This window comes from Punctularia strigosozonata, assembly GCF_000264995.1.
Source record: "Punctularia strigosozonata HHB-11173 SS5 unplaced genomic scaffold PUNSTscaffold_12, whole genome shotgun sequence".
Classification (NCBI taxonomy): Eukaryota; Fungi; Basidiomycota; class Agaricomycetes; order Corticiales; family Punctulariaceae; genus Punctularia; species Punctularia strigosozonata.
In genome coordinates, this window is record NW_006767444.1 from 958,866 (window position 1) to 983,627 (window position 24,762).

At 56.4% G+C, this 24,762-nt stretch overlaps 6 protein-coding genes across 6 annotated transcripts; 3 read left to right on the top strand and 3 right to left on the bottom strand.

The window, feature by feature from the left end:
* Nucleotides 1-2,676: 2,676 nt before the first annotated feature.
* On the bottom strand, nucleotides 2,677-3,728 carry PUNSTDRAFT_54754 (uncharacterized protein; the record flags this gene model as incomplete). Its single annotated transcript, XM_007387044.1, has 2 exons — nucleotides 2,677-3,002; nucleotides 3,027-3,728. A coding segment is annotated over one exon (177 nt), but the record flags the coding sequence as incomplete, so codon positions are not given.
* Nucleotides 3,729-5,117: 1,389 nt separating this feature from the next.
* PUNSTDRAFT_37120 (tricorn protease domain 2-containing protein) lies at nucleotides 5,118-8,394 on the bottom strand (the record flags this gene model as incomplete). Its single annotated transcript, XM_007387045.1, has 5 exons — nucleotides 5,118-5,342; nucleotides 5,406-5,754; nucleotides 6,007-6,568; nucleotides 6,628-8,190; nucleotides 8,241-8,394. Coding segments are annotated over 5 exons (2,853 nt in total), but the record flags the coding sequence as incomplete, so codon positions are not given.
* Nucleotides 8,395-10,382: 1,988 nt separating this feature from the next.
* Nucleotides 10,383-15,164, bottom strand: PUNSTDRAFT_145793 (uncharacterized protein; the record flags this gene model as incomplete). Its single annotated transcript, XM_007387046.1, has 5 exons — nucleotides 10,383-11,165; nucleotides 11,223-11,780; nucleotides 11,836-14,124; nucleotides 14,180-14,541; nucleotides 14,609-15,164. 5 exons carry the CDS (start codon nucleotides 15,162-15,164, stop codon nucleotides 10,560-10,562), a joined length of 4,371 nt encoding a protein of 1,456 aa, XP_007387108.1. The 3' UTR covers nucleotides 10,383-10,559.
* Nucleotides 15,165-15,427: 263 nt separating this feature from the next.
* Nucleotides 15,428-17,477, top strand: PUNSTDRAFT_145794 (uncharacterized protein). Its single transcript, XM_007387047.1, has 5 exons — nucleotides 15,428-15,470; nucleotides 15,536-15,870; nucleotides 15,930-16,805; nucleotides 16,870-17,000; nucleotides 17,066-17,477. The coding sequence occupies exons 1-5, from the start codon at nucleotides 15,432-15,434 to the stop codon at nucleotides 17,284-17,286; spliced, it is 1,602 nt and encodes a 533-aa protein (XP_007387109.1). The 5' UTR covers nucleotides 15,428-15,431; the 3' UTR covers nucleotides 17,287-17,477.
* A 436-nt stretch (nucleotides 17,478-17,913) lies between these two features.
* Nucleotides 17,914-19,824, top strand: PUNSTDRAFT_127805 (uncharacterized protein; the record flags this gene model as incomplete). Its single annotated transcript, XM_007387048.1, has 6 exons — nucleotides 17,914-17,966; nucleotides 18,022-18,356; nucleotides 18,407-18,531; nucleotides 18,559-19,220; nucleotides 19,477-19,540; nucleotides 19,598-19,824. Exons 1-6 carry the CDS (start codon nucleotides 17,928-17,930, stop codon nucleotides 19,822-19,824), a joined length of 1,452 nt encoding a protein of 483 aa, XP_007387110.1. The 5' UTR covers nucleotides 17,914-17,927.
* Nucleotides 19,825-20,442: 618 nt separating this feature from the next.
* PUNSTDRAFT_54756 (NAD-malate dehydrogenase) lies at nucleotides 20,443-24,746 on the top strand. The gene is made up of 18 exons (XM_007387049.1): nucleotides 20,443-20,655; nucleotides 20,717-20,833; nucleotides 20,894-21,150; nucleotides 21,207-21,452; nucleotides 21,521-21,674; nucleotides 21,747-21,870; nucleotides 21,924-22,037; nucleotides 22,093-22,150; nucleotides 22,200-22,750; nucleotides 22,808-22,945; nucleotides 23,010-23,067; nucleotides 23,149-23,316; nucleotides 23,381-23,404; nucleotides 23,458-23,606; nucleotides 23,655-23,778; nucleotides 23,836-24,153; nucleotides 24,257-24,358; nucleotides 24,453-24,746. Exons 10-18 carry the CDS (start codon nucleotides 22,917-22,919, stop codon nucleotides 24,483-24,485), a joined length of 1,005 nt encoding a protein of 334 aa, XP_007387111.1. The 5' UTR covers nucleotides 20,443-20,655; nucleotides 20,717-20,833; nucleotides 20,894-21,150; nucleotides 21,207-21,452; nucleotides 21,521-21,674; nucleotides 21,747-21,870; nucleotides 21,924-22,037; nucleotides 22,093-22,150; nucleotides 22,200-22,750; nucleotides 22,808-22,916; the 3' UTR covers nucleotides 24,486-24,746.
* Nucleotides 24,747-24,762: the final 16 nt, after the last annotated feature.

Here is a 24,762-nt window from a genome sequence, read left to right on the forward strand (position 1 = left end):
TCGTTCGTGCTGCCTTAAAGATCAAGCGGGCGATTGGCCATCGGTCGGGCATTACCCCATAGCTATCAAGGACGGGCTAGAGTTTGTATCAATACCTTGATCCTTGGGGCAAGAGGAGTTGAGTCCAATTTAAGCTTCGTCTCCGGGCACGGAACAACCACGGGCCGCAAGAGTCGCCGGGAGAACTACGAGAAGTTCCAAAGAATCAAGGTCTCGAAGACGGGGTAGGTTTGGCACAGGAGGACCCTCCTCGTTGGGTCGTCGCTGCGGGTCAATGTCTGCCGCGCGCCAGCGTTCTCGAACATATGGCTTTGCGACTTTCCTGAACGATCACAACATTAATACACACGAAGCCGAGATTTCGCCCCGATTACCACAGGAAGTGACATGGAGCAGATGATCGGCGTATCGCGCGGATGAGTGTGCGCATCGTCTCTATGAAAGCTATGGTAACCGAATGGGGCACGCTCAAGCCGAGCCAGTACCGGCTTGCGGAGCCCAGAAACAGTCACGTGGATGGTACCACGCCACAGGAGGACCCCGAATAGTCCATTCAGTCATGAAGGCGAAGGCGTTGCAACTCACGAGCGACATCGCACATGGTGCTTCTCTAAAATACATGCATGTAGCATTGCTTTATATACATAAGATTAGGTGGTACAAACATATGATACGCGAGAACTAGGAGTACAGAAGCTGTTCCGCGGCTCAAGTTGTATATTTCCACGCACCCCTACTGAAAGAGGAAGCTCTGCATAAGCAAGTCCCACGCCCTCCCACCCAGAAAGGAAGCGCAACACGGTCACGCCGACGTTGTGCGTAGGGCTACAGAGGTCGGTAGGGGTTGGAGAGCTCCGTAGAGTAGCCTATTACTGTGTACAATATCCCTGAGGGTATGAGAGACGAAACGAGCCCGAGTGTGTGCCAGGAAGACCGTGGGAAAGCCGGAGTGACAGACTATTCGGGATGTCGAGCGAGAGCGGCTGCACGTAGCCCTTAACGAAGTAAGATACGGCTTCTAAGAGTGTTCCGGTAGCTTAGTTTTCTAGGGGAAAACGATTTTGTAGTGCGTGGCAAACACTATGTTGAAAATGACTTAATTTCACTTAGTCGAACTTGAATAGCACACCAATTGCTTGGGGGACGATAATGCATCATTTTGAGACCGTAAGGACATATGTTATGGGCTTACAAAGGTATTATATTGTCAGGAGGCCCGTATCTAGGTACACAGACGAGTCACAATAAAACTTCTAGGAGGGAAGGATAGGAAGAGGAAATTCGTTCTGGAGATAACTAGGGCGCCCAGGGTGGACTCTCGAGCGCTGGAGACTTGAAGAGGAACAGGAGGAACATTAAAGAGCGTATAGGATGTATAGGATGAAGGTATTGCTTAGAGTCGGATAGGAGGTGTCGAGCGAGGACGGGGCGCGGTGATTCCAAAAAGGGAAGATTCCCACGCCCAATTGGGCAGGTGGCGGGGCTTCGCTCGCGTGGCCGCGTCGGGCGTCGGGCGCGTCAGAGGCCGAGGGTGCGTCGCTCACGGAGATCTCGAGACTGGCTCGCTCGTGTGCTGTCGTATCTCGTGAAACAATTTGTTACGATCTGTCATCGCCATCACAATACTACCCTACGATATCGAGGACGCGACACTCACTTCGTGTAAAGCAGCGGGTGCATAGAGTAAGGTAGACCTCATGCGCGTCCAACCCCATAGCACGCGACACGCGTGACATTAGACGTAATAGGTGCAAAAATTCAAATAACTCTCAATTAGACTAGCTCTCACCGAAAGTGTTACCGGCATTTTATAGATGTCTCCTGTACATAGATAGGACCGTTGACAATTGCTGATGAGAGTGCGAACTGCGAAAGGAGAGAAGGTGTGCGAGAGTGTGAGGCATGACTGTGACACAGTGTGACCAATCATTGAGGCGCGCTGCCGCTGCAAGACAATTGGGTAACTGGAGGCATGGAAACTAGTAGACATCATACTGAGTACGGTAAGATGGATATGCTGCTGGCGACATACATTTTCTGTTCTCCTCCGTGCTGATAGCTCCAACGTGGCGGCGACAAGGTTGTGCGTACTGGCCGAGGTTACACTTGCGCAAACGGCCCTTCTTGTAGGGCATAACGTCGAGTCGTGATCCCCGACGTGCCACAGAGCTCAATGGATGCCAGATAGTCAATACAGTTTTGTGACGGCGGCGGAAAGGAGAAACCTCCAAGTTGCACGGCTTGGCACTGAGGGCAGTCCATCACATGCCTCGGTCTTGTTTTCATCTCTCCTCCCGAGGATCTTATTCTTGCGTTTCGAAAGCAGCAGTCAAACATCGGCACAGTACATTATCGTAGAACCCCAGTTGCATCTCGAACGAAAGCTACTCAGACCGGGAGACAATCAACTTTTCGCTCGTATTACGTCTAATGTCACGCGTGTCGCGTGCTATGGGGTCGGACGCGCATGAGGTCTACCTTAGTACTATTACTCTGCATCAGCAGGGTTCCAGAGGTCCACCGCAGCTTAGATTGTGCCCACATGGCAGTTATTGAGCTCCGCCACCCGGCATTGGGTCCGAACTCCGCGGTTTTGAGCGTGCCCCATTCGGTTACCGTAGAAAGCTGTTGACGCCACCCAGACTCCGATTTCGCTGACATGCCACGCCGCCTTCGTACGTAGAGCACACCCGATGCCCGATTCGACGCCCACTGCTTCGTTGACGGTCCGCCCTAGAACCATCGCTAGAAGTCTCTGTTCCAGCTGTCCTCTCCGCATTCGCCCAAGCAGGCCTCGCTCTACCAACCCCTGACACCGGCATCAGTCAAGCTGCAGGATTCGGTTCTGCATCAGCTGCCTCCACCTGTGCGAGGAATTTGTGAGCGAGGACGGCGAGGACAAGGAAGGGGGAGGTAGGATGTGGACAGCACAAACGGCGGCGGAGGTGGAACAGCTTTGACGACGGAACGAGGCCATCGCCATCGTCAAGATCTTCAGCAACGACCATGCATCCATCTCTCATATATCACTTATGACGATCGCAAACGTTGGCCTCCACCTACTTTACATCCTCCAGCCGTGCTCCGCAACCCCGTCTCTCGATCGCTACGTACTGTCATCAGCAGGCCACCCTGATCATCGCAACAAGCCCAACCCCTGACACCCTGACGCAGACAAGCGATAACTCAAATTCGGTTCCAGTCGGCCTCGTTATGTCGGTATCAGCTGCCCCCACCTCCAAGAGGAACTCAGAGGCGTGAACGCCGAGGCCAAGGCATGCGGAGTTGGGATGCGGCAGGAGGACAGCTTCGACGATGAAATAAGGCCCTCGCCTTCGACTGGATAGGGTGCTCAACATTCAACGTGTGCGACGGCCCCTCATGTCATCGACTCATCCCATGTGCTCATCTCATCTATGACCGCAAGAATTTGCTTCATTCCATCTAGCCAATCGCGAGCTATTTCCTCACTTCGCTCACAAAACCATGGCTCCTCCCATCGCATCACATCTGCCCAAAAAGTCGGCGTCAGTACCCGAGAGACCCACATCCAGTCATTGAGTCCGGCCTCTGTATTGAGAGCGGGAGTGCTTGCACGCAACGTAGCCACCGGTCCCGCCGCTCGCACCTATACCGAGCTTGCAAGCACGACCAACAGGGCCTGCCACTAACATACGTATGCGACCATACCTATCCCGCCGCCAACGCCAACGCAACCCGAGTGGGAGGAGTCTGCAGGGAAGCAGCGGGAGGTGACCGGTTTTAAGGGCGCGCCGGAGCCACAGATCACCACTGACATCCACATTGGTAGAGAACACTAATTGGGGGTTTGGCGTTGAGGTGTTACGTTGCCTCCTGAGTCCTCTCCGCCATGGACTGTCACGAATGCACCCGATTCGCACTACAGTATCAGAGGAGTATCTCACGCAGCAGATCCACAATTGCTCCAGCGTGCGTTTGAAGGTATGTTCAATGATGGCTTTCACTGATTCCTTCCGTATCTCGTTGTTCTGCGCTATCCGTCGGGGATGCATAGCCATCCGAATGGTGGGTCGAAGCCGTATGTACGTGATCGTTCGTTGCGTGTTACTATTTCATTTGTCGTACGATATATAAATAATGCCCCAATGAAACAATGTTGGACGTGCGGTCAGGGAGAGATCCGGAGAAAGGCCCGGCGCGCCGGCGTTTATCTCGACCTTGGCGTATAGCACTCAGGCCATGAATTGCCGTGAGCAAAGCGGCAGAGATCGAGCATCGTCGTACTCTCCTCTGGCAACAGGAGTCGGGAAGACGGTTGCCAGAGATTGGAGCGATTGCCATCAGGGACCCATAACAGACGCTCCTGGTGGGGACCCCTGATCCACCCATCCATGTCCAGGTAAAAAGCACGCTTCATCTGCAACTCGGTTAACCCTCGCGAGGAGCCAGAGAAGAGCAGGTGGGCGTTTGAAAGCCTATGTTCTTGCATAGACGAAAAGCAGATCGCGACGCCAGGGGCTGCACCTTTAGACGGTTCTACGCATTTCGTCTTGAGATGGCCGTAGATGTGTAAAAATCGAGTAGGATCACTCACCGGTCGCTTCCTCTGTGTCCCATATTCGGATCGAACAATCCAAGGAGCCCGAGGCAATGCAGCTTCCATCGGGTGACCATCGAACGGACCGAACAACGCCAACGTGTCCGCGTAGAGGTATGCCCATGAGCTTGCCTCGTTCCAAGTCCCATATGCGAATGGAGCCGTCGTCAGACCCGGAAATGATGCACCGACCGTCCGGAGAAAACGCGAGAGCGTTAACGGACCCCAGATGGCCTTCAAGAGGGTCTCCTATAGGCTCCCCTGTTTCTGCGTTCCATAAGCGCACCGTGGTGTCATCTGATCCGGACGCAACCAATGTTCCATCTGGAGAGAATGCAACAGACGTAACGCGGTCCAGGTGGCCGCGAAGAGGCATCCCCACAGCCTGTCTCGTTTTCAGGCTCCACACTCGGATTGTACGATCCGTAGAGCCCGAGATGATGTATTCGCCATCTGCTGAAACCGCAACGCAGAGAACTGGGCCTCGATGCCCTCGCAGAAGCAAAATGGTTCCCGTTTCCGCACTCCAGATACCGATGGTGCCATCGTCGGACCCCGATATGACGTGTACCCCATCAGGCGCAAACGCAACGGACCGGACGATGTCACTGTGCGCTCGCAACGGGCCCCTTATGGCGATCCTCTGTTCTGTGTCCCAGATCCTGATCATCTTGTCGAAGGAGCCGGAGGCAATGCGTTTGCCATCGGGAGAGAATGCGACGGCGGTGATATTCTGGTCGTCCCATGTCAGTTTCGCGATAGCCTTTCCTGTTCCGACATTCCATAGCCGAATTGATTGATCGTAGGAACCAGAAATGAGGCGGACCCCATCGGGGGAGAAATCGATAGAGGAGACCCCGCCACTGTGTCCTTCGATGGATTCTCTGACGCTCTCTCCGCTGTCTGCGTACCAAACTCGAACCGTCTTGTCTGCGGAGCCCGAAACGATGTACGTTCCATCCGGTGAGAATGCGACCGAAGCGACAGCCGTACTGCGGCAGCGGATGGGCTGCCCGATCAAGTCTTCGCTATCTGCGTCCCATATCCGGATGGTGTCGTCCAAGGAGCCCGAGACGATACGCTTCCCGTCGCTTGAAACTGATACGGAAAATACGGCATCGGTATGACCTCGGAATGGTCCCTGGATGGTCTGCCCTGTTCCCGCGTCCCATACCCTGACGGTGCAGTCGTCGGATGCCGAGGCGATACGCTTTCCGTCGGGAAAGAAAGCAACAGAGCGGATGGGGCCGCTGTGACCCACGAACGGGTCGAAGAGAAGTTCTCCCGACGCTATGTCCCATACGTTGACAGTGTTGTCCTCCGAGCCAGCGACAAGACGTGCCCCATCCGGCGAAAAGGCGACGGCGTTGACGGCGTTTCCATCCTCCATAGGCTGACCGATAGCTTCCCCGGTCATCGCGTCCCACACCCGGATAGTCCCATCGTTGCCCCCGGAGACGATGTAGTTATCATCGGGTGAGAACGCGACGGAGTTGACTTTACGACCGTGGCCTGTGAGGGGACCTCCAAGGGCCTCCCCGCTCTCTGCGTCCCAGAGCCTGATAGTTTCATCGTCGGAACACGAGAGAATCCTTCTGCCATCGAAAGAGAACATCACAGAATTGACGTCGGCGGTGTGGCCCTCTAGAGGTTTTCCGACGGCCTCTCCTGTCGCTGCATCCCACACTCGGATGAGGTGGTCGTATGACGCGGACACAATCCGCTTTCCATCTCTGGAGAATGCAACGGACACGACGAGTTCACTGTGGCCGCGCATGACAGACCGCAGCGCCGGCCAATGTGTCGCCCTTCCTCTGAAGACCTTCGCAGATTGCGAAAAACGCTCCGCGTAGTATTGAGCTATCAAGGATGTTGTCGGGCTAAAAGGAAGGGCGGACACGTAGATATGAGGCGCCGAGCTTGATATCACAGCTCCATAGAGGTGTATGAACCGATCCATATCGTCGACCCAGCGTAGAAGCCTACTAGCTTTGGCATTTGCCTATATCCTGATTGTCAGATAATGTCCCTCGATGACAGAAGAACACGCACCGAGGCAAATCGCTTCAATGCTGATAAGGTAGAAGCGCAAGAGAGCAGAGATCTGAGCAGGCTCAGGGACTCCAGCCACGACAAAGCGTGGTTCGCAAAGAAATTTTCGATGTTCCATAGCAGATTGGGGTCGGAGGCTGCGCGCTCCTGCCCAACGTGTTGCGCCCAATAACGAATAGAGTAAATGAGACCGGGCGTCATGTAAGTTCGGATACGTTGGTCGAGATCATCGTACTCCGTATTCAGCTTGTACGAGCTCTCGAGGTGGCATATATTGAATCTAAGGGAGCTCTTCATGATGCGGAGGGTCGAGTGTACCAATTTGTCGTCCGCATCGTCAAGATCCACGCAATAGGGACCGCTTCGAGTGCCGTCGGTCAAGAACTCACGGAAAGAGCCATGCAATGGACGGATGGGGGTTTCTGCTTGCGAAACGCCGTATAACAGAGACCCCATGAGACTGAGGAGGTTCTTCGTCCATTCGGGCCCTTCGTCTTCGCCATGAAGTCCTTTCAACGCTTCGATTGATAGTGGCTCGCGGACTGCCAACACTCGTCCTAATATTCGCTTGAAACGGATAGAAGGACCACTCTTGAAGAGCCGGCTGAGGACGAGGTGGTACAGGGAATCAAGGTTATGATATTGAACGTCTGACTGCTGTGATGCGGATACAGAACCGACGACGGCCTCGAAGCGTTCATGCCAGTCGTATTCCTGGTAATCACCCTCACCCCGAATGAAGGCGCAAGCCGTCGATGCCCACTGGAACGATTTCTCGGCGGCTCCGACCAGTGTGTCCACTACCCTGCTGCTTACCCAACGCGGATCTTCCGTGATCATAGAATACGTGGATAGGCTTTCGTTCACGAATAGGCCGATGTCCGCGTCCGCGGTGTCGTATTCAGGATCGGCGATGTCCTGAGAGCGTACGCAAGGCAGCTTCGATAGGACGTCCATCATGTCCCGATCCGAACGCGAAGTGAAGAGGAAGCGGAAGTTCGAGGGCAATTCGGCAAAACGCGAGATGTACTTGAGCAGCTGCGCGCGCTGGGATATGCCTCCGCATTCGTCTAACGCATCGATGATCACCACGATGGGTCCCACGGCCCGTTCCTCCAAACCCTTGGCCGGCTCGAGCAGGAAATTCTCGAATTGGAGCTGCAAGGAGTACGTCGTGTTGAGATCGTGTTCGTGGTCGCGTTGAATGGTCTCGCAGAGGGTCTTCCTCCAGTCAGGATCGAGATCCGCCAATCCGACCGCGATCGTCGGGAACATTTGCTCCAATTTCCGATCTCGCGCCGACGTGCTGAAGCAAAAGATACGCCCCAGTCGTCCATCCGCCCGGCAACGTTCGGCCACGGCATGTGAGATCGCCGATTTCCCGGATCCTGCAGGTCCGTGAAGCCAAAAAACGGGTTTGGTGTCCTCTTCATCTACCGAATAGACCCACTTCATGATCAGGTCGATCAGCGGCGTACGAGTGCCTGGCAAGCACCCCTTCTCGGGTTGGAACCCTGATCCCGGGGCGACGAGCAGGCTGCTCAACGTGAGGCTCTGATCTAGGCGAAGTCAATGGGAGGTCCTTCAGCACCCTTGAAAGTACTCTCACCGAAGCGCCCTACGCTCTCCATAACCCTCAGCGTAACGATATTCGTCACCACGACTGTGTGGTCGTTGAATCGTTGGATAAGCTTAGCGAACGACTCCTTGTATTTTGCGACATCATCGGCGATATTACGTCCCAGGTTCTGAATGAGCCGTTTTGCTGTCAAATGCTCGTGTCATTTGTGTCCAGTGCAGTGTGGAATGCCAGCTCACCGAAGCGCTCGGTACGTGCGTATTTGGAGATAAAATGTGCACACTCCCTGACTTGTCTCGCGATGAGCTGTGCAGTATCGCGGCGATTGCCGTCCTGTCGGAGAGGCTCGGCCTCCTGCATCAGGTTCAATGCCCCGCTCATCGTATCCACCAGATCACGCAGGGCGTCATCCTTCTGAGTCTGCGAGACGATAGCCTGCAAATAGGAGGTGTCAACTAAGACATCTCCAGCAGAACGGAGCCCCCTACCTTCGGGATGGCCGCTATCACGCTGAAAGCCAATTGCGCATACGGATGGATCTATTCGAGTAGCTCGCGTCAAGACGACTGGTGGCAGTTAAAAGGTACGCCAACCAAGTACCTGGGAAATGCCGTCGGTGATCTCAACGAAAATTTGGAGCTTGCCCAATAGGAAATCCCAACTGTCGCACGCATCGCTGATCGAGCTGACTATGTTCTCGGCGCCCTCGACCGCGCTGACGACGATCTCAGCAGGACCCCATGCAGGACGCATGGCGTCCGTTACGACCGTGGCCGCTGCCACATGGTTGCTGAGTTCGCTGCGGAGTGTAAGCACGAAAATCGCTGTTTGACGGATAGTGATGTTCACCTCTTTTCCGCGAATGGGTCGTACAACCGAGGAGCAGAAGAGGACGACAGGCCCGGGGATGCTGTAGGACTCGTCGCCAGGGAATATTTTTGGGACGCGCCGACCGGACGGGTGACGGTGAAGGATATGCAAGCATCTGCTTGTCGCTTGTCGCGGTCTTTCATGAGCAAGGATTCACTATCGATACCTGGCGAATATCAGTGCTTGAAGACGGGGCTACGGCAGTGACGGCACAACTCACCCCTTGGCCCGCTGTCCGGTTGATCAATCGTGATATCTCCTACTAGGATGTCACGACGAGATATAAGCCCTGCGATCGCTTCCTGTTGCATCCATACATGGACGGTGATCGGCGACACGCCATCACTGGGTCTGTAGGTGGAGGTCAGCATCCAATCAGGCACGTCCGGGCAGGGGGAGTTAACACGTACACGAGGAATGCCGAGTCCCATGAGGGTTCTCTGGTTTTGGTGGAGAGCGGTGTTTCGAAAATGTCCTCGCCTGCTTCTATGGTGCAGTAGAAGCGACGATTGCGCAGGCCCATGCAGCGTAGGCCTATCCGATTCCGATGGTCACAACCTCCTCAACATAGGTCAAAAGCTCACTGAACGCACCGGTCAACTCTATGCTCTGCATCTCACTGAGACGCAGCGACGCGCCGTGAAGGGCCGTGAAGTGGTATGAGGGCGAGGGTGCATGAACAGAATCACGTTGACTACCGGCTAGAGGGTTTTCTATATACATATCATGGTTAGAACTCGGCCGCCCTGCCGTGATGAGAGTGGTTGCGTACACCCGGCTCCGGCTAAATCTATCGTCAAACCAGCACTTGAATGGTCCTGCTAGGACACAATCATGAAAAGCGTCAAGGAATGCTCGCAGGCCGACCATCCAGTACGAAAAGTAAAGACGCTGGGGTTCGAAGGCGATCGTGAGGGTAAAAGTGCCGATCAGGCTTCGCGTTCTGCGACGCGACCTGGCCAATCGAGCCACCCTCTCCAGCACATCCAATAGTCAGCTCTCAATCGTATGCATCGAAAAGCGAGCCAAGTATGGATGTCGGCGTTATCCTCTGCAGCTTACTTCAAGACATAGCAACTGCGAGCACAATCATGGCAGAAAGCTTGGTTTTCTTTGGATCGGTAATACATGTTCGAGAGCATAACAACTTCAGCACGACTCGTGTGGAAGGACAGCATATGGACTATATGAGGCAGCAAGCGACGAAGCGCAAGAAAGTAGGCGAACACAGCAACGTAAAGCAGCAGAGCAGAACACATTCTTGTCCATATATAAGCGAGTATGCGAGATAGCGAAGGAAGGGGGGAGGTTACGTCGTTGTTACCGAGCGCACCCCGATAGATAAATATCGATATGCGTGCATAAATGCGTAGGTGCGGCGTGTGCGTGCTGAGAGATGCTACATTGTCGAGGTGGGTTGCAAGTATCGATCGATTATAGCGTGTATGATGCGGTTGTTTGGTAGGGAGGGGGGGTATATCACGCGGGCACCGGGATGGCCGACATCCTTCTCGCAGCCTTCGGGTTGTTCTCCTTGCCGCTGCCACTCTGCTCGCTTTCGCTCTGGTTCGGCGCGCCGCGGTTCTTGATCGGCGTCCTCGTCGATGCGTCAACCGACACGCGCCTGCTCATGCTCGCCGTCAAAGAACGGGGCAAGGCCGAGGGCGGGGAGCGAGCGCCGGAGAGACGACTCGCGGTCGTGGAGACCGATACCGGAGACCGGACGCGAGACGCGGGTGTTGCCGTTGTGCCAGACACGGAAGATCGTGGCTTGATGACGATGGATGAAGGCGGACCCATGGCTCCGGCAATTTTCGCTTTTGTTGCGGTGCTCGAACCGCTCGAGCCCACGGAACCGACCGAATCGGTGGCCATATGATTCGGGCGAGAGGTTTTGCTGAGCGCCTTCGCTGTCGTGTTCGCCTCAGACATGGCTGACGAAGGCCGAGACGAGCTGGGTGTGTCGGCGGCGACGACGGAAGACCGACGCGAGGCCGGCGTAGCTAGCACCGACTCCCGACGCGTCGTCTTGGAGAGCGTAGGCGTACCTGCCGTCGCAGCGCGAACGGCAAGTTTCCGTTTGACCTGCGACAAGGAACTGATATTAGTCTTACACCTGAACACGCAGGCAGGACAACTGACAAGTTCCAACTCCTGCTGCTTAGAATCTAGAGCAACGTTCAGGCCTTCGTTGTCCTCTTCCATAGCGGCGAGTTGCTTCTTCATGTGCACCATCTTCAGGTCCTTGTCCGAACCCTCCATCTTCAGCTCGTGCACCTGCCTCCGCAGTTTGTTCGCCTCATCGTCGAGGGCCTTGACCCGCTCCTCGAGGGCACGGAGCTGCACCTCCGCCTCCGCCTTCTCCTTGAGCAGGTTTTCCACCTGCGAGACGCGTTCGTCCGAGCGCTTGTCACCCTCCTCGAGCGTTCGGCGATGCTCATCCGCGAGGCGGCCGTGCTCGCGCTTGACGGTGGACAGCTGCTCGCGGAGGTTCTCGGCTTCGTCTTCACATGAGACGACGCGATGGGCCAGATTCTCGATCTCAGCGTCACGCTCCTTGACGAGTTCTTCTGTGCGGGTAGCCTTGTCAAGGGCGTACTTCCGTTCCTGTTCTAGCTCTGAAATGCGTGCATCGCGTTCTTGAACGGCGGACTCCAGCTGATCAGCGTGAGCACGTTCCTGTCGGATCTCCTCCTCGAGCTGAGTATGCGGTCAGCCAATGGACTTTGAACGACAATGCGAGGCAGATACTAACCTGTTCCCTTTCGTGCTCCAAGTCTTCCTTGGCAGCGAGGACGTCCTGTACCTCGGCCTCGAGCTCCATCTTCCTGTTCTCGCTCGTCTGCCACTCCACCTCCATCCCCTCCATCCTCCGTTGACACTCCTCCAATTCCGCCCGAGCCGCATCCCTCTCCCTCGTCACGCGGTCCATCCTTTCGCTAGCCTCCTCCGTACCCTTCCACTGCGCCTCAAGCTCGGCCTTGAGCACGTCATACTCCTGATCGCGCTTCGCCAGCCGTTCCTCCAGCTCTTCAATCTGGCCCCGCGCGCTGTCCAAGGACTGCGACGTGTCCCGCTTCTCCGCCTGCAACAGCTCCAGAGCAGCACGCTCGTGCTCGCGCACCACCATAGAATTGTCGCCCTCGCCTGCTGCGAGCTGCTCCATCATCTCCATCTGCTCCTTCGCCTCACGGATGCCCCTCCTCAACTCTTCCTCACCTTCCTCTCTCCTCTTCAGTTCGGCTCTCAGCGTCTTCAGCTCGTTCTCCGCCTCCTCGCCCCTACTTCTCGCCTCATGCAGCTCGCGCAGCACGGACTGCTCTCTCCCCTCCCACTCCCTCCTCTCCGCCTCCATCCTCCCCATGCGGCGATGCAGCTCCCGCATAGCCTCTCCGCTCGCCTCATCCATGACACTCCTCTCAAAGCTTTCCTGTCGACTTCTATCCACCTGCTCCTCCAGCCCCCTGCACGCCCTCTCGAGCTCCCCAACGCGCTTCTTCCACGCCCTCAGCTGCGCCCGGCGCTTCTCCACCTCCGCCTCCACACGTTCGCACTTGCCCGCGAGCCCGTTCACGAGCTCGTCCCTTGCCCCTAGATCGATCTCGAACTGCTTGCACATCTCCTCCCGGAGCGCAAGCTGCGTGCGCAACGACACGATGAGGTCTTCCTCCGCCGACGCCGTCCCGCCGCGTACCGCGCGCGCGACCGCCTTCGCCTTCTTCTCCGGCGGCGTCGCGGGTGTATAATACGCGGTCGCGTGCGTGCTGAACGGGTCGGGTTCGCCGCCCTCACCCTCTTGCGGCGACTGCGCCCGAGACGCGAACACGCCTTGCGCAAGCGCGTCCGACGACAGGTCGTTGATGTCCGCCTCCGGGGTCCCGTTCCCGGGGAGGAACGACACCGGGCGCGAGCCCTCCTCCTCGACGTCGCCAAGACCTGCTCGGGACGGGTCGACCTCGTACCCCATGAGCACGCGCGACTCGAATCCGCCGGGAAGCACCTGTCGCGAACTCCTCTTAGCGTTCGGGCTGGGCGTGCTGTCGCCACCGCCCCCACGTAGCATAGAATGAAACACGGTATCGCTGAACGCGCGATTCCTGTAGCTGCCTGCAGAATCTCCGCGTTGAAGGCTCGACTTGCCCGACGCTGGCGACGCGCGAATGTCGTACTTGCTCGGGATGACCTGCCCGTACCCGGAGCCGGACGAGGACGAGCTGACGGAGAACTTGCCCGCGGACGCCGTCGACACCTCAGACACGCGCTTGTGATGAGCGATGAAACGGCCGTCCTTAAAGACACCAATGCCGGGGCTCTGTTGGACAGCGTTGGTCGGAGAGGTGGTAGGGTTGGCGGAGAGTACTCCGCTTGAGCTGAGCGGGGACGGGTTGTTGGACAGCGGCGCTGAATGCGGGCCTGATGACACAGAACCGGAAGGGGAATGGAATACCGTCTGGCCGAGCAAGCTCCCGAACGATGCGCTGCGCGAGTGCTTCGCTGGCAGCGGAGGGGGGACGTCGAAGTAGCCGCCCTCGTTCGTGAGGTTGCCTTTCGCGATGCCCATCTCGACATTGGAGTCGAACGACATATTGCTGGCGTTGCTATCCAGGGACGCATCGACGTACGACCTTCCGCTGTCTAGCGAAGCATTCCCGACTCGAACGGCAGGCCCATCGTTATCCTCATGAATTTCAATAGCGCCGTCCATCAGACCCTCCGAGCTGATGGGGATGGGCGGGAGCTGTTCCCGCATACTGAGGTCGAATATGTTGGAGACATCTGGCGGTGGCATGAGACCCATAGACATCCCGGTTGCGTCAGGTTTGAACTGGGATCTGGAAGCGTGATTATCCGCATACGGCGTAGGCGGTGCGGTGCTGGTCGCTGGGACGTTGAATTTGAGGGTATCCTGGGCGGATGGGGAGCTTGAAGGGGAGAAGACGTCCAGAACGGACGCCCTCGGAGGTGAGCGGTTCTTGAACGATGCAGCGGCTTGTAGTTTGTTGATAAATGCGTTCTCTTCTTCGGCGACGACGGCCTCCTTGCTCTGTGCATGAACTCAATCAGGTTCGCGTTACATGATTATGTACGCATACACTCACACTTTGCTCCGCCTCGCTCGCAGTAACATCTGGGCTGATCACCTTATACGCATCCCTGGAGAAGAACCGCACGCTCCGGCCTGTGCCGGGAGTATTGCGATCCTTCAAGATCGACCGAAGCGAGCCCTTGTGGTCCAATACATGCTCGCTTACAGCGGACACAGGCGTCCCGGGATTCCGAACGTCGGCGCTTGAAGTGCTGTCGACCGAGGGTCGTGTAGGACGCGGATTAGCACCATTTGAGGTTGTGTTTGTGTCCGGGCGCGGCTGCGTGAATTGCCGTAGGTTGTCGAACGATCTCCGCAGAGAGCTTTGTGGGCGCGGCGATTCTGCCGACGGTTTGTCCAGCGATACCTGTGATACTGGAAACGAACAGGATCAGCGTTCGGCTCCGGTGGCAGTACGATAGAGGGCGTGAGAACGGCGTACAGTTGGTTTTGATCGCGAGCGTCTGCGCTTTCTGAGCAGCACCCTTCTTGGGGAGCAGCGGGAGCTTGAACGGGGAAGCAGGTCGAGCATGTTCGCCCTCGTTGTCGCCTTGAAACGGATGTTGCTGATGTTGCGGGTTCCGTTTGAACATGTTCCGTATGCCGGATTGGGTCTTGGACGGGGAAGGTGGCGGCGAGGGTGTCGGAAACGGCACATCCGTTGAATCATTCGAGTGGAAGACGGAAAGGTTGGGATGTTGCTGGTAGACCTTCGACATGACGTCTGCGCGGCCGAGTGTTTGGGCTTCGTTGTAGGGGTGGCTCGAGGTAGACGCGGATGACAGTGTAGCTTGGGAGAGCGTAGGTGACATTGCACCCTGTCTTGCGCGCTCGTTCAGTAGTTCGAGTGACGCTCGGCTCTGGAGGGCGTTGAGGGTGTTGACGACGGCAGCGCCTTTCGGTTGGCGCTGTGCCGGTAGGTGGGGCTGGTCAGCATCGGAGTCGGACGAGGCGACGCCGGAGCGCGACTTGACGGCGCTGGTGAGTTTGGACCACATCCTGTGGCAGGGGATGTCCCGGAGGACGGCGACGACGGCGAGCGCGAGGGTGCGGGTGTTGGGGGAGGAAGCGAAACGTCGGGCGTTGAACTTTGTCACGCGTCACACCAACCGACGCGAGGGTGTCGCGTCTCGGTCACCTGACCGCTCGCCTTCCGTTCCGGGCAGTCCTTCCCCGCGTTTTGCCCCTGAGTGACGAGCCTAATCTGGCTCGGACGCCATCCTCCCCTTGTTTTGGACAGAACATGGCCCGCTTCATCGCGGATAATGTTACCATACGATATTATTTGTCAAGTTATTTCTCAGGTGAGTTCTACACTAGTTTTGTATCCTGAGCCGATGTTGATAATCATGCGATCTCGCGACATCAGCTACATGAACTGCACCCGCTCGGTGTTCATTCAACGATCCAAGTCAATCGGGACTGGGCCACCGCCTCCCGCCCTTTCGTATTCTGCGAGGCATCCTTCGTGGCATATTCTGCAATTGATTTACGAATATGCGAAGACCGTCTCTCGTTCCTGATCGAGACGCCACATGCGATCCGGCACGTCAAAGAAATCAAAGTGCATACCAAGCAACTGCCATCTCCCGGGTTGCGCAACAGAGACTTTATCCGCTACGAAGAGTCTTTTGATGCGTTTTTTTCTCGCCTTGCTGAAGTCCTGTGTGGCGAGTTGGTCGGTAACCATCTCCAGCACTTCAAGTATGCCCCCATTACGCTGCTCTCCTGCCGCATTATCTGATCGCCTCACTCCTATCCAGATGGACTGGAGGCATAGGCATCCCTGATGCCATTTTGCGCTCTCTGGAAGCGCACCATCCCCTCTGCCAGCTGAACATCGCCGATTACGACGGATACGCCCTGCCTGTTCTCTACAATCTCTCACACCTGCGCGCGACCGTCCTTACCCTCGACCGTCCCCTCCATCGCTTCGGCCACATCATCTCCTGCTCCCCACACCTCAATTCTCTTGACCTCACTCTCCATGCCCAAGATTCGCACGTTCAGCGCATCCCCAACCCACCGCCTCTCCTCCAAGACACGACTTGCACTTCCGCGCCCTCTCAAACCCTCTCATTTCTCCACCTTCGTGGTTTTTACTACGCCGCCGACTGTGCACCCGAGACCGTCGCATTCCTCTCCCAATGGCCTAACCTCCGCACTCTACACCTCACCCTCCGCCTGAAAGACGATTCCTCCTACCTCCTACACGCCCTTGCCGACTCCGGCCCCTCGCTTCCCCCGCTTCGCGCCCTCGCCATACACATCGAATACATCCCGGACCTCCAATCTGCCCCTCCGGCAACTCTCGTCGCGCTCCTGCGCGCGCTCCCTGCCGCCCTGCGCCGGCTGCAATTCACCATCTCCGACCCCTACGCTCCGGAACTCCTCGAGGCCATCGGCACGTACCACGGTCCCTCGCTCGAGTATCTCGAGTTATTCGTCCGCGCCACACTCAGCACCCCATTAGTGGATCAAGCCCACCTCGACGCGCTGCTCGCGCAGTGCCCGCACCTGACGCACCTCGGCCTCGTCAGTGACAACGACCTGCGCTACTGCACCGGCGTCGGCCAAGCTACGGGTGGTCTGCGGAGTATATCCTCACTGCATCTTCGCCCCGGTGGCTGGGTCCCTCGGTAAGCGCAACGCATTACCAATGACCAGGAAGCCCGACTCACGGACGCCTTCGTCGACCCGCAGCTTCAGTGGTCATTTTCCCGGGCACTCGATATTCGGGAGCCGCAAGAATGCCAAAGGCGTGGGGGCAATCCATTTGGTCTCGTATCTTCGCCGTCTCGACGTCGAGTATGCGGGTCTAAGAGGCTACGTAGGTCAGTCGTGATCCCAACCTCCAAACTTCTTGTTCCCATCGACATTCGTTCACCCGTTATCATAGATACCTCGCATATCGTGGTCGGAGACGAGCTTGCGGACGACCGCCACCTCTCTGGCGCCCGACGCATCCTCCTCGAGCGTGTCTTCGGCCGCATCCAAGCGACCGTTACGGGCGAATGGGGCATGCGTAAGGATGTCAGAAGTCGGGCGCTGTCAAGCTGGGACGTCGATCCTGACGGGGACTGGAAGTTGATAACGAGGTGGATCGAGCGAGATCCTTAGGGAGTACCGTCCGTCGGTATTGCGCGTTAACGCAATCGCTAAACGTTAACGACGCGTTCTTGCCGTATGTGACAGATGAATAGGTATAATTCACCGCAACGTGCAGGTAGTGTTTCGGATTTTTTCATCAATATGTGCATGTCCTCTGTCATACTAGAGGCCAAGCTTCCATGCAATCAAAAAAGGACTTTGCCGATGCACCTGGGTTCAATCAGTTTCGACCGGTGTGACCATTGCTGCGCAGTAAGTTCTACTCGTTTCAGGGCGCAATCTCTGAATCTAAATCCATAGTCTTCTTCATATGTACATTGCTTTCATACATGTGGCTACGATTTCCGTGTCGTTGAGCGAAGGATAAGTTAAGTATTCCGTTGGCAAGACTCGCGGGACCTGTTGAAACTGAATGAGCCCTATCTTATCAGAGCGCAGTATCTCCCACAGTCAATACCTGATTTGGTGACTTGGATGTGCTTGCGTTTGATAGCGCGGAGAACATCGAAAAAACGCACTCTGATAAACTGCCCAGCGCCCGCTAGCGTCACGCCCACGTGTGTATTTCCACGCCTTAACGCCGAGCACTAACCATATCCGAGATGGACGTAACTTAGGAAGGGTGGTTGTACTCGTGCGACGACACCGGCATGTTGCCATACGATGTCGTCTACCAAGTCATAGACCAGGTGCGCGTCCGATGCCTGGCAATCCCGACTTCTTGCGTTCATGCATTTGCGACAGCTCCATGACATACATCCCGGGGACGTTCTCTCAACCGTGCTGGTCAACCGGGACTTCGCGGACGCCTCCCGTCCTTTTCTTTTCCGTCGCATGGTGTTAGTTTTAACCTGCCAGGATTCCAAGAAAGGCTTCAAAAAGCAGCTCAAGTTCTTCAGGAAGGCTTCGCACCTTCACCGCCACGTGAAGGAGATACAGGTTAAGACGAGGCTTCTTGTCGTGCCAGGCGTGCGCGACAAGCACTGGACATCCTTTGAAGCGCGGTTTGGCTCGAGTTTGGAGAAGCTTGTGGTCGCTCTGGCTCGTGAACTCGGCAGCCTACCACTGAAAGAATTCATGTACGTTGCCCATTAACATCTCAAGGGTGGATTACTCATCGCGCACACAGTTGGTCGGGGGACATGACTATACCACCCAGATTGCTCGCCACGCTAGAATCCGGATTTCCCGAATGCGAGCTCTCTCTCCATCACTACGACGGCTATGCGCTGCCCAGCTCCAGCAATCTTTCTCGTGTGTCCTCCGTGATTTGGACTACAGATCATCCTCTCGAGCGCTTCGCGCACATTATCAAGCGATCCCCAAAGCTTAAATCCTTAGAACTCACCCTCGATCCTCGTCAAGGACGCACTCGGTATAATCCCACCCCGGCCCCCTTCTTACAAGACACATCTTGTATCTCGATACCGTGCCCTACGCTTAACTCGCTCAGGCTGAACGGTTTTCATTATACTCCCAGCAGCGCTAAGCAATTCGTGACGTGTCTCCGTCAATGGACCCAGCTCCGCGCCCTTTACCTCGACGTCTGGGATAGTGACGGCTCTGAACACCTTCTGCACGCCCTCGCAGCCGCGGGAGAAGCACTCCCCGCACTGAATACCTTCCAGCTGAGGATTCAGACGAGTCGGGAGTACTCAACAGATCCACCTGCGCACGTCGTGGACGTCTTGGCTGCCCTCCCACGCACGCTGCAGAGCATTGAACTCTTTGTTCCCTGCCCGGACGAGCTTCTAGACACCATCATGGATCGACACGGTCCCAAACTCGTTTCGCTCACTATGCACCATCGATCGTCAGATTTCGATTATTCCTCGATCCTTCACTGGAGCCGTGTCAGGGCATTGATTAGAACCTGCCCTTCGCTCAGGCATCTTGGGCTCGAAGCGAACGCACATCTAAGCTTTTTCACGGGCACGGTGTCGGTGAGTCTAGTTTCACACCGGCGAATGTACTTTCTGATGTTTCTCAAAGTATCCCACACCCGAAGAGATAACTTCATGTCTCCGCGGGATTCCTTCTCTGCGTTTGCATATCAGTCATGTCGTCGGCTCGTAGGCATACTTTCCCGTTCACTGCCGAGCTTGCCGATTAATTGGGGACCATAGACGATGCAAGCCGCTCATTCCTTTATTCTTCAGAGCCAGCACAACTGGGGCTGCACATCCTCCAGGTTTGCAGGAACTCTACATTGGAAGGGAACACATGGACATTGCGCAAGTCAGGTCCAGACGCCATTATCTAGGTGAGTGCAAGCTCATCAGATGATGGACAAACGCTGACTCTTCGGCTTGCGTTGCAGATCTAGGGCCCGAACGTGCGATCACGAGTGAGGATACCCTCGTCGACGACGCGGCGAACATTCATGTTGTAAGAATCTGCGGGCAGAACCAGGCGTACCTGCAGGCCCGGGTTCATGGCGAGTGGCTGAAGCGCAGTGGTCATACCGAGGAGAGAACGGTGTCCGTCTGGAACATCGACTTCAGCGACAATTGGCGCATGGCCGAAAAATGGACCGAATCACTTTAAGAGGAAGAGCGTATGACCGTATCCGGATATGGATGCGCTATTTCGACTCTGTACATTAACATGTTCTGCATCAAAAATTTCGAGGCCGTGGTAGAAGACGACGGCGACGCCATGCCCTCGGCTTTGCAGGAGCTGCACCTCGACCTGACCGGCCTCGGGACCATTTGAGTACACCACAATGCTTCTTCTCGTGTACCCAGCCTGATGTTGTAAACCCGCAATGGTGTCCTCTCAAACAGATGGCCGCACGAAGCGCATTTCAGACAGCGAGGGCTGCGATAGTGATATGATTGGTAGTGCCAGGTTCATAGACATCAAGCGTATACGCGACCCTCGAGAGCTTTACCTACAAGCTCGTACCATTGGCCACCGGCGGGATGGCGGTATAAGGACGGCTTAAGTTGATCGTATTTCGGTCTGGTACCGGGTCAGCCGGCGGACCGAGGAAACGCCGTACTGTATCCCTTGTAGTGAGCATGAAGGAATATGTGCAGCGAAGTAATTGGTGTGCGTGACCTCTCGTTCTTGTATTGCTTATCATTGTCTACGGTCTGTCAACGGTGCGGACGTAGACTTATCTTGAGAATAGCAGCCAGGAGTAAGACTGCGTTGATTGATCGTGAAGATGGGTCTATTGATGCGAAGGAAGTCTGTGTGTACAAGCACAGAAATACTCATCTAGAAGTCGATGGGTCTATATGCAAGTGTAACTTCGACTGAACCCGGTACACCGTCCAAGTTCCAAACAGCGAAACTGCGATCATAAAACCGACCGCTAATGTGTACCCGGGAAGAATCGGCAGCTTCTCTACCGACAAGGAGAACAGCGAACTTGAAGAAGGCACGGGTCAACCACCAGACACTGCGCAACTACGACGCGAATTAGACGTACCTGACGATCAGAGGGCTGAGCGCCATCGCCAAGCTCTGCGAGACCTCCGCGAGCCCGTTTGCGGCGCCCAACGACGCCGCGCTCGGCGCGCTCTCACGAACGAGTATCATGCTGACCCTGAACGAGGAAACCCGCCTCAGCCTTCATCTCAAGGTCAACAATCAGGGCAATACGTACGAGAAAGCGAGACAGGCGATTTGGGACATCGCAGCGACGACGACGACGCTGGCCCATAACAATCGACCGCCAGGATCGACACGTTGACCGATGGCGCTCAAGACGGGGAAGAGCGCGAAGGTGACCGGCCAAGCTCCCATCAGCACGAGGTAGAGGTCCAGGATCTTGTATCGCTGGAGTAGGCGCGGCATGATGAGCGACTTGAGCACGACGGCAATGGAGCCGGAGATCGCAAGCGCCGTGGCGATATCGGATGGCTGTCGTGACACAAGCTTGAAAAACAAAACAGAAGGGTGCAGGAGGAAATACACACAAGGAAGCCGAGCCCGCCATACTCGTGAGGGGAATACGCGAAGAGCACGAAGAGCGCGTTGTAAGCGGCGGTGATGAAGGCTAGAGCCGTTCCTGCGACCAGCACCGAGCGGAGGGGGTCTTGAGCTAGGAGCTCGCGCGTCCCTGGCGGGTCACTCGGAACTTCGGTAGGATCGTCCTCGGCTATCGTGGCTCCAACGAATCCTATACGGGTCGTGAAATCGGCGCGTCGTTTGCCAGGGAGCGTCTAGAACAGAATAGAAAAGGCATGAGGAAAATGCGATCTTGACATCGTGGGAAGCATGGATCACGTACCTCCTCCAGTGATAAACTGCTCGCGAAGACAGCGAGCAGGGCTAGTACGGCAGTGGCGAAGCCCGGAAGAGCGTATGGATACATGCGCCAGAACGTAGACGAGAATGACGCCCATCGTTCTGCAGGATTCTCGAGCTGGCCACCTATCATTGGGCTGGAGGGACCGATAACGACGTCAAATCCGTGTTCATGCGTGGCTGTGACTAGGACGGAGACGTTTACTCACCCAATTATATATCCCAAGGACGAGCACAGATCGTACAGTGGAAACGCTACAGATTGGTTCGTCTCGTCGGTCAATTCGCCGACGACGGAATGCATGGTGGCCACCGTCCCCGCAAATAATCCTGCTTCAAAAACCGTATGAGCATCGCGCGAGGAGTATAGGGAGGACGCGATGCACATATTACACGCGCGAGCAGGACGCCCAGCAGAGTGCGAGAGAGGCCGAACATGAGAGCTGCTGCGCCCAAACCGAATGCGCCGCCTAATACAACAGGTTTGCGACCCGATGTATCTGCAACGAACAGAGGTTTAGCCCCGTTGTCGAAGGTCATTCTGGCTGAACATGCCCGATAGTCTACCCCATGGATAAGTGCTGATGATTTGGACGATCGGAGCTGTACTCTCCTTCAGAGATCGTGAGCTCAACGACGCATATAGTCAGACGGCCACTAACGATCAGACCGCTATAAAAACCGACCCGTCTTGGGTTGTCGGTGAACCCGAAACGCAGAACGAGATGATTGACGTAGGGCAGGAACTGAGTCGCAGCGACGGGGACCACGAGTTTCGCAAGGTACAAGGAAGCTAGTTGCGCCTTTGGCAAGGGCGTCCGACGATTCCCGTGGCCGGCTCCGGGAAGCAAAGCCGTCGACTCCGTCGGGACGGCGTCGACACCGGCCTCTACGTCGCGTGTCTCAACCAGGGCCATCGCAGAATAATATGCCAATGTTCATGCGAGCCCGACGGTGTGTAGCGCCGGATGTTGGTGGTCGTCGTCCAGAACGTGATTGTGCCGCGGCCGTTCTGCGGCTTTCTCAACGACCCGCTCCGGCCCTAGCTGATGATGGCGTTGATGTCCATTCAACTCTCGCCGTTTCTCCCGCTCTTAAAAGCTCTGTATGGACGATATGGACTCTGTAAGAGAAACGCACGTTTGCGCGAAGATGGTGTATGATATCGCGCGACCGGCAATCGCCACGGGTATCATTGGTGCAGTCCAGTGACCTTGGAGGATCGCGTTTAATCTGAATCACGGAGTCGTCAACGGGGGCGCTACCGCACCTGATTTGATTCTGGCCTTTATAACGACCTAACCTTGACCTCGACGTTCACCGCAGCATCCAGCACCGAGCACCGAGCACCTTCAACCCGTTCTCCACCACTAACAACAATGCCCAAAGCCGTCGTCCTTGGTGCCGCAGGTAAAGGGGCAGAATCGCAGATCGTCGGAGAGGGGTGCTCAATTGGATCATCCTCGTCTTCCAGGTGGTATCGGCCAGCCTCTCGCTCTCCTGCTGAAGGCCAACCCGCTGGTGACCGAGGTGCGTTTATATCGCCCCCACCTACCCAATCCCGTCCCGAGATTTACCGATCGCTGAACGGCAATCGATCAATTTCCCCAGCTCGGACTTTATGATATCGTGAACACGCCCGGCGTCGCCGCTGATCTCTCTCACATCTCGACTCCGGCCAAGGTCGAGGGCTACCTTCCGCCCGACGATGGCCTGAAGAAGGTTCTCACCGGCGCCGATGTCGTCGTGATCCCCGCCGGCGTGCCTCGCAAACCCGGGGTGCGTTCACGATTCCGTCGATTCACGCATATATGCGCGCGTATCTTACTCTTTGACCTTGCAGATGACCCGCGATGATCTCTTCAAGGCATGCACAGATCTCGACACCAGATCATGACACGTCCTGATCTTCCCTCGTAGATCAACGCTGGCATCGTTCGCGATTTGGCCACCGGCATCGCCACCACCGCGCCGAAGGCCTTCGTCCTCGTCATTTCCAACCCTGTCAACTCGACCGTGCCCATCGTCGCTGAGGTATTCAAGAAGCACGGCGTCTTCGACCCGAAGAGGTACGCGGCGGTTCCTCTCGACACGTTCTTTCGTTGACGACAACTCAGGCTCTTCGGCGTGACCACCCTCGACGTCGTCCGCGCGTCAACCTTCGTCTCCGAGATCCTCGGCGACCTCTCTCTCTCCAAGTCCGTCACGGTCCCCGTCGTCGGTGGCCACAGCGGCGTCACCGTACGCACCAACAATACATACACCTGTCTCGCACGTCACTGATACCCCTTCACCTAGATCATCCCCCTTCTCTCTCAATCCTCCCACCCGCTCCCCTCCGACTTCTCCACCTCCTCGCTCGAGGCGCTCACCAAGCGCATCCAGTTCGGCGGAGACGAGGTCGTGAAGGCGAAGGACGGTGCGGGGTCCGCGACGCTCAGCATGGCGTACGCCGGCGCCGAGTTCGCCGCCAAGGTCCTCCGCGCGATCGGCGGCGAGACCGGGATCAAGGCCCCGACCTACGTCCACCTCAGCGCGGACAAGGAGGGCGGCGCGGCTGTGCAGAAGGAGATCGGCACGGAGCTCGACTTCTTCTCGTCCGTCGTGGAGCTCGGGGTGCGTACCTTGCTTCCCTTTCCCGCCGAACCCCACCCTGTCCCTCTCCTTTTGTACGCGAAAAACACGGGCGTGGGCTGATTGTGCGCGTCGTCGTGTGTAGCCGTCCGGCGTGGAGAAGATTCTTCCGCTCGGCAAGGTGACCGAGTACGAACAGGGTCTCATCACCGCGGCCATTCCCGAGCTGAAGAAGAACATCGAGACTGTAAGCCAGCAAAGCCTCAGGGTCACGGTACCCCCCGATTGTTCAGCTTTCGCTAACCTGCCCTTCTTTTTTTTTCTTCCTTATACGCGATCAGGGTGTCGCCTTCATCCAGGCACCCAAGCTTTGAGAACGCGGATCTGGTCAGCGTGTCGCATGGCGCGGTCTGGAGCTCTGCGACATATGCTGACGTCTGTTCTATTTCTATTTCAGGAGACTCGGTCGAGAGGTCGTACAGGCACCGCTGCTGCGGAGGAATGGCGTAGAGTAGTTGTATGAACGTCCAGACCCGAATGCAGGGATTTCACAATGTATTGGATGTGTACTCGTGTCTAAAACAATAAAAGTGTAGTATTACTGGCTGCAATGCTCTAACGTCGGCCGAGTTAGCCCAAGACTACGATGGT